Source organism: Myripristis murdjan, chromosome 19 (assembly GCF_902150065.1).
Source record: "Myripristis murdjan chromosome 19, fMyrMur1.1, whole genome shotgun sequence".
Taxonomy (NCBI): domain Eukaryota; kingdom Metazoa; phylum Chordata; class Actinopteri; order Holocentriformes; family Holocentridae; genus Myripristis; species Myripristis murdjan.
The window spans coordinates 3433253-3445845 of record NC_043998.1 but is presented as its reverse complement, the minus strand read 5'-3'; the positions used below and the strand labels follow the sequence as shown (position 1 = coordinate 3445845).

At 41.2% G+C, this 12593-nt stretch overlaps 1 protein-coding gene across 1 annotated transcript in view; it reads right to left on the bottom strand.

Moving 5' to 3' along the window:
* Positions 1–12385, bottom strand: part of cox10 (cytochrome c oxidase assembly factor heme A:farnesyltransferase COX10) — a 37668-nt gene extending 25283 nt beyond the window's left edge. Inside the window, exons 1-4 of the mRNA XM_030078247.1 lie at positions 12233–12385; positions 11575–11717; positions 11013–11415; positions 7991–8115 (exon numbers count right to left, since the gene is read on the bottom strand). Of these exons, the coding sequence (XP_029934107.1) occupies positions 7991–8115; positions 11013–11415; positions 11575–11717; positions 12233–12263 (702 nt within the window). The 5' untranslated portion in view covers positions 12264–12385. The remainder of the gene's footprint in view (positions 1–7990; positions 8116–11012; positions 11416–11574; positions 11718–12232) is intronic.
* Between the last annotated feature and the right edge of the window lie 208 nt (positions 12386–12593).

The following is a 12593-nucleotide window of genomic DNA, read 5'->3' as shown; positions in this document are numbered from 1 at the left end:
TTTTTCTTACAAGTGACTGTGGCATTCTTCTTTAGGAAACATAATAGGTGTAATCCTTCAACATTTTATTAGAGGATAGCATCTGTCACCTGTCTAAGGCTGCAATAGATCCATTCAGAGTTTGAAATGAACTGGCACCCTGCAGTTGACAGAGACAAAGGCTTTAAGAAAATTAACTATTAAACAGGCCTGTCTAGTTAAATATTCATTTTAATCCAGCACTAAATGAAAGACACCCATCGAGTCACTCTGGTGCCATCTTGCCAGGCGATTAAAGGGGAACTCTCATCCCTTCTCCCTTGGTGAACTAACAGCTTGGTGGAAAACGCCAATGCAAACATCTAAAGCTACTAATGGCAAAGGTTAGCGTACCGTTTTGTTTTAACAAAGCTGCTGGAAAACAAGCTCTTAGACACAGCATCTGTGCAGAGGAAGGGATCGAGTTTTGTTAAATCGCTCCTCTGGCCAGGCTTCTCATGTATTCGACCTTTACCTCCAAAACGCACCGCACCAAAACAGCCGAAACACTATCCTGTGTCAGACAAAACTCCTAAACAGTCAATTACACAGTCATAGCGGAACTAATATGACTAGTACTGATGGAGTGATTCATGCTACTAGCAACCCGCCTGCCTTACGACCTCTTTGAAGCCTTCCATGCGAAATGGATGTTCAAGAAAAAACAAATACAGCTCACCTCAGCATAAGGGTTAGTTTGAAACAATTTGATAAAAGTGCTCTAAGGGGTGGGGGTGGGGGAGTGATTTTAAAGCAGAACACAAATAAATTGCACAGAAAGGATAGCAATGTCATCATGCTACAGGAATTCGCCGGTGCCCGTTTGAAATCATATATTCTGCTGCTGCTACCTCTCAGCAGGGGACAGATACAAATCCAGGGTGGAGGGGTTTCATTGTCTTTGAAGATGCAGTGGTTGCTGGGGTTTTGACTGAGCAGCTACAAGGTCTTGTTACAAATAATGATCCTCTCAAGAGGTACCATGTTATGCGAGGTATCCCAAACTAGAACGAGACCAGCCAAATCTTCGAAATTGTTGGTGCAGCCTTGACAGTTGGGGCCCAGCGACTGTGCAGCCCCCAAAATGAAAGAGGTCGCTACCACCTATTACACTGTCGATGGAACACTATACCCTGCTTTGAGTCTATCTGAAACAAGGAGGCCAATAAATATCTGGAAAAATGTTGGCATCTATTACTGCAGTCAAGGCCAGCTACCCAAGAACCGTATGGACTCTATTCTCAAAAATGTTACCATGTTTGCATTATATTTTGTGTCTTTACCACAGATCTTTGTGTAGATTTATTAGCCATGTAGAAAACCTGAATGGAGATAAATTTCCTTTTTTCAATGAGCAATGCATATTGAAATAGCCAGAGCTAACTGAATGAATGGCTGGTCATTTACACACTCATTTAAGTGTCAGTACATTGCCTTGGATGATACTCCCAATGTATGCGAAAGGTATGGGGATACTAGTCTCATTCTGTTGGCAACAAGAGAGGTGGGAGTCCCACAAGTGCTTCCAAGAAAAAAAATAATCAATAATCTAATGTTATCCAATTACTGTTGACTATTGCAATTGTTCAGTTGTGTTTGCTCCAAATATATTTAGAAAATCCAGCTACAATCTGGAAGGGTTTGGACAGCATTTTGAAAGTACTGATAAATGAGCTCTATTTTAATGACTTGATGAAAATGTAACTACACTGCTGGCATTATACAGAAATAGGAAAATGAGAGGCACAAACACAAAGGGTTAGCAGTGAAATTGGCACTAAAGCTGTTCTTTAAAGGAAGCAGTCTATGTAAGAGAATAATTAGACAGTTAAACTACGCTAACATTTCATAAATTAGCCAAGTGTGGTTTGACATACTGTAGGCCTAACTTTCATGAAAACAAGCTTTTAAATTTTCATCAGTATGGCTTAGAAACATTTCCAGATTCATGCATTATGGGTTATAAGCCATAATGCATAAGTACTGAGTGAGGCTCAGTACATTTGATCGTGATGGAAGGACTTTCCAGCTGGCAACACACCAATCTAATCTAACATTTGGGTAAATACAATTAAGACTGACGCCACTAATAATTATATACAATCAATCAATAGATATACATATGCTGGTAGATTGGAGGTAAGAGATAGAAGATGTCCTATTATTGTGCTGACTGTAAAGCAGCCCTATGTAGGTTTGGAAACAGAAATGTCAAAAAGAAAAAAGTTTGATGCAGCTTTTGCATTGAATAAAAGAAAAATCCTGGAAGAATAGGCCTAAATGGCCCGCTGGAGCTCGAGTGTAATTGCTCAGCTGTCATGGACCGCAGGTTCAATACAAAGACACATCATCTAGGTTTACATTTGATTTTTTTTGTTTCATTTCTCTGAATCGTAATGATTTGACCTGAGCTATAAATACTGCCAAATGATTTATGATGTTTTTGTTTTACTAAAATATAAAGTGCAGCTGTTGAAATGGTTTGAAAAATGTAAAACAAATATACTACAGTAACATATGTAAACCTGAGCTGGCACATTGCTGATAGCACAGATGTCTGCATAACCTATTCCCCATGTTAAGCCATGACCCCATACGCTTGAGGAAGCTCACCAAGATGCACACAGAAAGAGGTGAGAGAGTAAATAATACATGCCTCCACAGGACAAGAGCGCAGGGCGTAGCTTGGACTGGTAGGAGAAGATGGGCCGGGGGCTTGTGGGGGCTCGCTTGTGCGTGCCAGCCTCAGACAGCTCACCGCGGGAGACACACAGACACAAAAGAAGATTCACTGTCATGGTCACGAAAGCAGCAATGACACTAGATAGCCGCAAAACAAGCCAAGTTGTATTTTCATCAAAACAAACACGCAAGCTGATATGGTGTGACTTACACTATAGCTGCTGTCAAAACAGTCCAGCAATCCTATTTTGACAGTAAAAGGCCATATCGGGGTCTTGTTTACACTGCTAGGGAACTCTGATTGCCCCAGGGTCTTCTAGGCTCCAGCCTGAAGCTCTCTTCTGACCAAATTATCCAATTAGTTGAAGTAGTGGCCAGACTGGAGGGCGATGACGGCTGGAACACCCGGGGAGGCTAGTGTGAGGCCCCAGGGTGAGAACAGACCACCTCCAGGACTCCACTAGCTGCTAACTCCACCTCCATCAGCCAGGTTTCTATCCACTTCACCTGTTCCTTCAAGCTCCAGACCAGTTGTCTCTACAGGATACAGTCATCCAGTATCAGTGAACTCCTTTAAGTCAGCTTCAGTGGCAGTCCAAGCAAGACCCAACAAATGTTGCATTGTGCCCACTTGAAATGTTCACAAATAAGAGTCTGAGAGAGATCTACATGAATTTGAAAATCAAACAACATCCCTCTGCCACCAGAGCTGGTCGTCTTCTCTGACTGTAGTAAGACAGACATGACAGCTAGAAGTCTTTTGACTGTGGTGAGAAACTCTAGACAGTGACATGCCATTGTTACGTGACTCCAAGTGCTTACACCCTTCCGTCAGTTCCTAAATGGGGTAACATTTTAAAAAGAAACCACAACATTTCTGTGTGCCCTATGGGCACTTCCCAGCGGGACTGGGAGCTGCCTTGACTTTTGACAGCACTACTGAAGGTCTTGCCGCCACTTCCAAGAGCAAAAGCATTTTTCTCTCCCTCAACACATTTTCTCCAATAACCTCAAGGTAAATCAACAGCTGTGTGGTCACATACTTGCAAACCCTCTGCCTCTTAGATGCAAAGTATTGAGGGATTAGGGCAGATCGGCAGAGTCCATAGGAAGTGATATTGACTAGGATCTTTTTGCTTTGATTTGTCAAGCTTTGATTTGATTATTCATAGAAAAAGCCACCTAGCTTTGATCACATGTAATCACACTGATATAATGTAACAACTCTTTTTCCAAGATAAAAATGGAGACAAAGACAAAAGCTGACACCACATCCAAAAAGTATAACCATTTTCTCCTCTACACCCAAGTTGATCTCCTCAGAATTATGAAAACTAAACAAACGACCAAATGTTGAGATCAGCTACACAAAGGTGAGGGTGTGTCTCTTTCAAAAGACAAAGAGCTGAGAGAGGATCCTGAATGTGTCAGGCTGACGCAACAACATACAAAGTGTCGCCGCAGAGGCAGTTCAACGGGTGATTATGTGTCACACATGACATCCCCTGTGCTTCTGTGTGTATAATTACACTGACGAAAATTACATCCTCCTTCAAACAAAGCAAAACCAACAACTACTGGTGCATCGTATATACTGGGGCATGTACCCAGACAAGTGATGGGAGACACTACCAACTACAAATAAGTTTTGCTCTTCTACCGTTTAGTATTCTTTTAACCATTTTGTAACTGAAAAATACAAACCAATTCTGTCAAAGTATTTAAAAGAAGAAAATAAATCTGAAAAGGCTGGTTGACTGTCTCATATATTGTACTTCAAAGTTAGCCTCAGTGGAAGACAGTTTGCAAATTTATTAGAAACAGTGTTTAATCTGATCTATCCGTCCTGCCAGTTGAGACTACGATGACATGCAAACACATCTGTCACCACAGAGGGACAGACAAAATGGGACATGAGGAAACTGAACTGTGAATGAAGCAGTCAGTCTTCATGCAAACTATTCCCCACAAAAAAAAGAGACCCTGGCCTCAAAAAGATTATGCTCTCAAACACAGTGTAAGCACCCATGAATCTCAGGCTTTGCTTTCTTAAGGCGTAAGAAACACAAGGCCATCCGTGTGAGGAGAGGAAAATGTTGAAGTAATATTCCACGAGGGTCTCTTTACAGTTCACTGTATATTTACTTACACAGAAACCATTTGATGCATTCCAATAATGCCTTGGGCTCTGACGCTTTTCATCTACATCTCTAATGCAAAAATGAACAGTTTGATGCCCAAAAATCCCCTAACAAAGCCTCCTGGATATCATTATTATATGGCATTTTGCCTGTTAACAGACTTTAACATTTGACCTGCCTCTTGCTTTGTACATCTTTACGCAATAAATGCGAACTGAAGCGCACAGCCAACCTTTAATGTCTCTGCCCATTAAGAGTTCAAAGCAAAGCACCTCAAACACAACAAATCAACGGGCTGCCTATTTGTCCTTCACTGTAATACTACCTCACTCTGGCCCTTGTGTTCTGGCCTAAATGTTCAGCACTGCCTGTCTCCAAACTAACTGCATCCACCCAAAGCTCCAACTTAGCTGTCAATCCAACAGTGAGTCTCTCCGGGCCTGTAAATTCAAATCTTTTTTTTGTGTTAACATACTAGGAGGGGGCTGTGTACTTTATAGTATCATACAATGAGTAGAGCTGAGCGACATATCAATATTGTATTGTTACTGTGATGAGGCTAGACATGTAGGATTTTGGATATTGTAATATAATGTTCTCTTTCATTATCACACCCACACTACTAATGGCTGTATATCAGAAATCTCATGATTAAATATCTTATGAAAACATTAACAGTAATCCCTTCAATATCATCACAGTCTCAATAGAGGTATTCAGTCAAAGATGATGATTGTGATATTTGATTTTGTTTATATTACCCAGAAAGAAAGAAATACCCCACTCTATCAAAGCTGTTCTGGAAATGTGAAAGACAACTCAATGCATTTGGTAGCCTGACAAAGTTTAAACAAACATTAGTCTCTTTGGCAACTGCAGTTTGACCCACGTCTGTTCTGATCTTCATCTTCGCACAAACTTCCCGTTCACCCCAAGTTTGAAACTGAACCTGATTGGGGGAGGCCAAAAGGGAGATGATGAAAGGCAAATGACATTGTCTCAATGAAATACGAAGCCGTATCATATCCTATCCACAGGGCTGAGGCTATGGAGAAAATGAAGATTGACAGGGCTGACATGAGGGTGGGCCCGCAGATGAAGGGACACCCAGGGTAGGAACACTGGCTGCCGCCTCTCACATCTCTCAACACTGTGAACTACTTGGAGCTGGAGTCTGGGTTACCCTCTAGTGCCCGAGGAGAGGGGGGACATTTTTCACATACCTGAAGGATATTTACACACCTGCTACAGTGTGAGGTGGAGGTATACAGAGGAGAGGGAGCGCAGTTCAGTTCCATGCCACTGAGGAGACAGTGCAATTCTAACCAAAGAGATGGACTGATTGACACTATTCAAACCTGACCACAAGAACAGTGCTAGGCAAACATTTGTACATTCAGATCCATAGACGTCACCCTTTAAGATGACACACTGGAGAAAACAACTATGAAAGTCCAGGTCCAAGAAGATGAGTACTGGAACAAAGTCTAAGTTTGTTTGAACTGGGTGAGCACTCCATTTTCGTTTTGAACAAGGGAGGCAGTGCTTGGAACTTGGCTGCTGAGGGCTGACTGGAAGGGGAGGGGGGGACTGCTTTTTGACCCTGAGGGCAGGAACCTGCAGTGTAATCAGGGCCCTTGCCAAATTACAGGCCAAGGACGCTGCTAAGTGGAGTTCAATCCAGGGCTGAGGGAGAGGTCATCCATTAAACTAATATTCTTAAGTCACGGAGCAAATTCCTACGCATAACGTCAACACTAGGCAACAGAGGGAGGCCCTGATTATTCCAGGCATTATAAGCGTCCAGGCGCACTTGCTCTTCTTTATTTATAGTTACGAAAAAAGCTTTCAGCAGGGACATAATAACAGCATTACAGACCCCTAAATGCATTTTTGAGATGCATAGCGAAAGAGGAATGTAGTGCAGGTCAAACATGAGGCTGTGTTGGCTCCTGCAGTAATTTCGAGGACAGCATGGGCAGAATGGTGAGACAACTCTGGATGCGGGTGTCTGTCAACAAGCATGTTCATGTTTGTACAACACGCAACACACTATGCACTACAAGAGTAACAAATAACTTGCCAGCTCCAAGATGAGCTCTCATTTTCCTTCCAAAAAGAAAATTGTGCTTAAAAAAAAAAATAAACAGACTAAAGACCAACTGTAGCATCCAAACATAGGGAGTAAGCGGAGTTAAACCCTTGAATAATTGCAAAATCGTTACTGTTTATTGCAATTACCCAGGCCATGTGTTTATTATTTATGTTTGTTTAAGATGTGTGTAGTTCATGAGTAAGTGAAATGTGATTAATCACTCATATCTAATTCCTTGGCCTAGATTTTAGCCATTTTGATGATACATTTACTCAGAGGCCTCACAAAAAAGCCCTATGAGACTCATATTATGTGATGACTTCACTGGTTTTTGGGAATTAAACCCAACCTCAATTTTCCTGCGGTACAATAAGTTTTCACTGAGGATCCATATGACTGCACTTGACGAGTCTCTACGTTAAACCGTAATGATGTGGCTTTGATGTAGAAAACGTACCAGCATTAAAAACAAAACTTCTGCAACCTCAGAAAAAATAACTGCAGTGACAGAGGTGTGCGATCATAAAAATAAAATGCTGCTTTTTAAAACAAGAGGCACTCAAACGATTTGATGCTGCCCCATTTTTCCTTATTATTATGCAGATTTATGGAGCAAAATTGTATTAGCTCATCACCTCTATGCTGGTAACTGGTATAACTATTTCATGTTGTGGTGTTCACATTGTGTTAATGCCCTGTTATCATAATGGCAAGGTGTACCAAGGTGGAAAGACATGAAAACAGTGTTCTTTGCTTGCTCACTCCTTGCAATCCCGTCTGTATTTGCACATTCATGACATACTCAGCAATCTTAGATTAAAGTGAAAATATGAAACAGCTAACACTGCTAATAAAATATTAATAGGGAAGTAATATAATGTAGTGCAATTACGAACCTACCATGAATGACACTAATAACCCGTTTTTTCTCAAGTTCTACGTTGCAGTGACCTGTACTTTGAGTAGATGTGCTGTGCAAAAGAACACATTCACACACACAAACACATAAATAGACAGACATGGACTCATAGGATTGATCTCGTAAGTAACTGACCTGGTTGATTGAATTGGCAGTGCATGAGGCGAGTCCTGTTCCCACAGAAGACAGGATGAAGATAGCTGGGTCAAAGGGCACTGGAGCCATTGCATAGCCGGCTGCTGCAGTCACAACCACCAGAGCTAAAACCAGCAAACAAAAATGATAGGGCAAAACAGGACATACGATTGTAAGTGTGCAAGATTAAAAGAAAGCCTACATTTGGATGGCCGTAACTGACTTTCCTCTTGAGCTTTTATTTTTCACAGAATACGCTGCCGGCTGACAGTTTAGGACATTAGCCAAATATTAATACTACGACAGAGGAAAATATGATGTTATCTGCCAAAATCCAATTTATGAAGCCTCCCACTACACTATATTTATCATGATCACACACCCAACATCAACACTATAAATATATCATGATCACACATCCAACATTTCTACTGTTGTCTTTTATTGTTTTATTTGCATCTTTTGTTTTATTTCAAAGTTCTCGTTTTTAGCCTTTTCTTTTTAATTCCACCGTGTGCTGTTTTTAATGTTTTATTTTAATGTTTTCAAATGTTCTTCTTTTATTGTGAAGCACTTTGAGCTGCAATTCTTGTATGAAAGGTGCTATACAAATAAAGTTTTATTATTATTATTACTGCACTGTTTAATAGCAATGCATCACATAGTTTAACTTATTAACTAACCCACCAAGCAACCATTTGATGCCTCCACACACAAGTTTTAAAAAAAGAAAAATAAAAGCTACCTCTGTGAGTGGTACAAACCTAAATAGTGGCAGACTGAACTCTATCTTGGTCAGTGCTTCTCACCCTAGTCCCAGCCTCAGCTGTCAAGCACCTTTAGCTTCTAATCATCCACATCATACTCCTGAGGTCCATTTTAAAGTCATCATGAAATGACGGTATGACCTCACATGACTTCTTTCTGTAAAACAGTACCCTAAATAGCGACACGATCCTGCACTAATGGGTGTAAATTTCAACCCATAAAACCTTCACAAATCTGTAAACAACCCTCTCATCCACCTATACCTTCAAGTAAAATGTTGTGTTGCATATTTCTCTGCCACACTATCCTATTGGGTTAGGCTTAGGACTGCCCTATTGGTTTACACTTGTGAATGATCCCTCCCTGACCTCTGTGCCGCCCAAACACACTGTTTCTAAAGGAAATACAGTACACAGCATAAATAAGTACACCCCCTTTGAAAATTAAGACTTCTATCCATTTCTCAGTGTGCTGTATTTTGACAAAATACAGTGATCTCATTAAACATTTATTTCATTAAAATAAAAGTGTGCTCACCTAATATTATTAGGATAAAGAAATAATGCATTTTATTCAAATGAGGGTTTGCAAAAATGATTACACCCTATAACAAATTCTAGCCAAATCTGATATTTTGTGTGAGCTCCTTGATTTTTAAGAACAGCACCGATCATCTACACATTAAATGGACAGTTGGCAAGTTACTGCTACATCTATCTTTCCCCATTCTTGGAAGATGAACTGATTGTGGATTGTGGATGCTGGATGGAGACTGACGCTCAACTTGTCTTTTCAGAACTTCCCACAAGTCTTCTGTTGGGTTGAGGTCTGGTGACATGCTCAACCACCGAATCACTTTCACCCTGTTTTTTCCACAGAAATGAACCAGCGGCCTTAGTTGTACGTTTTGTGTCATCATGTTGAAAGAGTACCTGGCGACTGAGGGCACGGAGCAATGTTAGCACCTTCTCTTTCAGTATTTCAAAGTATGTCTGTGAATTCATGATGCATTCAGTGAAATGCAGCTCCACAACACCTGCAGCACTCATGCAGCCCCACAGAAGAACACTGCTACCAACATGCTTTATTGTTAGTACCATGCATTTTTCATTGTACTCCACTTCAGTGCCAAAAATTTTTTATCTCACTCCAAAGTATAGAGTCCGAGTAGTCTTCAGCTTTGTCAGCATGGTCCCTGGCAAATGCTAAACGGGCTTTTTTGTGCCTGGGCCTCAGCAGTGGCTTCCTTCATGGATGTCACCCATGCATGCCACTCCTGTGTCACAAGAAACACCCACCACAGTTTGACTTTCTAATGCTTTAGCTAACAGTGCTGAACCTGGACACTGATTAACTTCAACTCCTCTCATCTCAAAACGCTCATGTCGAGGTGTTAACTTCCGTGGACAACCTGGACGTCTCAGCGAGCTTGCCACAAGTCCATCCTTTTTCGATTTTTGGATCACTTTTGTTACTGTATGTCAACTTACTAGCAATGCTTTACAAATTTTCTTGTAACCTTAACCTCTTTGTTATTTTCTCTCTTAGGTTTTGCAACATTTCTTTTCCATGTGACGCCATTTTTGTAAGCATTGAATGGGAGTGGATTTTCTCCCATAAATAAAACACTTAATTGTCAATTATCTGGTGGCCACCTCTGTGATAATTGACTAGACTCATTTGTTGGTGAATTCCTGTTAATTAGAATTTGATCAGGTTTTACCTTGAAGACATTCATTGGGGTGTACTCATTTTTGCAACATAAGCATAAATCATTTTGTTAGTGAAATTCCAGTTTTGTTTTTGGTACTGTTTCTGGTAATCTAAAGCCAATAAACCATATTTGCACGACTATTTTAGTGTATAGGTAGTGTATAGATAGTATTAATTCCAGAGGGATATGGCTAGTTTTCTGAGAAATCTGTAGGAGTGTACTATTTTATGCTGTGTACTGTACATCAAATCAAGAAAGTGAGAGTCCATTTCATGGGGTCTTTAAGTGGTCAGTCGTGTATTCCCATCCTGCAAAAGCCTCAGGCAACTAGGAGCTTTTCTCTAGTAAATACCAGTGGCTCCTACGCACTATGCATCTGCTCTGCTTACACAGTTCTGATTTGCATCCAAGCACGAGCTGTTATATGTGGCCTGGTACACAATTATGGACACAATTCTGTATGCAAGCTTTTCATATGTAAACATTTCATTTTATCCAATGTAATCTATAATATCTACAAAGGCTCCTCATGTGCCGTACCTGTGAGTTTAATTTTGGCGAGTCTGGCGTAGATGTCCGGTAACTCAGCCAAATCAACCTTCAGCTCCTTCCACTGTCTGTCCAGACGCGCCTCCCTGGCCTCATCGGTCTCCACCTGCACATGGGGAACCTCTTCTGTGTTTGCAACTGCACTGAGAACAGAATTCGTCTGTGCTGCGGTCTTTCCCGTGGTGGACTTGAGAGCGGATGTCGCAGGCTGTGCCACTGCTTCTCCGGTGGCATCTTGCCGTTGAGGCACGAGGTCTGGGACCCCCGGATCAATAGTTGGTATTTGTTGCACCTGCCTCACCACACTGTCATCTTGCTCGTCCACAATAGTCAGAACAGGTGTCTGTTTAGGGATGGCACGCTGCAGCAGCTCATTGTTGTCCTTTGCCACATACTGGAAAGGGGTGGAAAAGGCGATCAATACAAAGACTTGTCAAGTAATTTCACTAATCACAGAAATATACTGTATGTAATCATTAGCCATTTTAAGACGTGGAGAAAGAGCATATGCAATAACTTTCAACCATCAAAACATGTTGTATAAAATGACCACCTGGCGTTTCAGGAAGTTCAGATGCTGGTATGTGATCCAGTGTGATGGCTCCCTCTTGCAGAGCTGGATAAGGCTGCGAGCACTCTGGTTACTTCTAGGGACATTTCTTACTAATTTCTGGTTCACACTTGCACCCACCAGACCTATAATAAGCATTAGAGGAAACATTCAGTCACTATAATTAGCACTGTGATAAACATAAACGGTATGAAAATACAAAAACCTTTCAAACTTGTATCCAACAAATCACATGACAAATACACAGAGTTTATTACACGTTATATGTGAAGATATTGATTTAAAATGCCTTTATATCGACGGCGACCCCATAATATTGAAGTTGCACACACTTCCTGCCACATTTAGTTTACTTAATAAAGGTAGCTTTAAATAACCACATAATTCACCATAAAATAGTGTTATTAATTACGTCGTGATAAAAGCAGCTGCTAACTTAAGGTGTTCTTTGCACATGCGGTTGACTTTTATTTAAGGTCATAGCTAGCCGGCTGCCAAACACCTCATAACAACGTTATGTGACTATGCTAAGCTAGCCGCTATGTTAGCTTGCCGTGGTGTTTTCAGCGGCCGCACGTTAAATATTACTCTCAAATATAACAGCGTGTTAAACGACATCGTGTGTTTTCTCTGCTGTTACCCGAGAGTCTGCTGCATGGCGATTTAAACATGTTCCTGAAGCATGAAGCCGGCTCCCGTCTCGTCCCCTTCACATGCAGCAAGCCGCCATCTTACTGACCTCGTTAGGTAAAGAGAAGCACTTCCGGGGGAGGCGCATGCACCGCTCGCGAGACGTCGGTTCCCCTCGAAAGCGTTGAATACGTGCCTGCAGACACATAACGTGCAAGCGCGTGTGACAGGTGGCATTATGTCAATAATGATGTCAAGTGTCATGTGATGCATAACCTAAATCAATTATAGCGATCATATATTACTGCAAAACTAAATGGCATCATCAGATAGAGAAATGAAACACAAGTAATAATAAGAAACACAAGTGA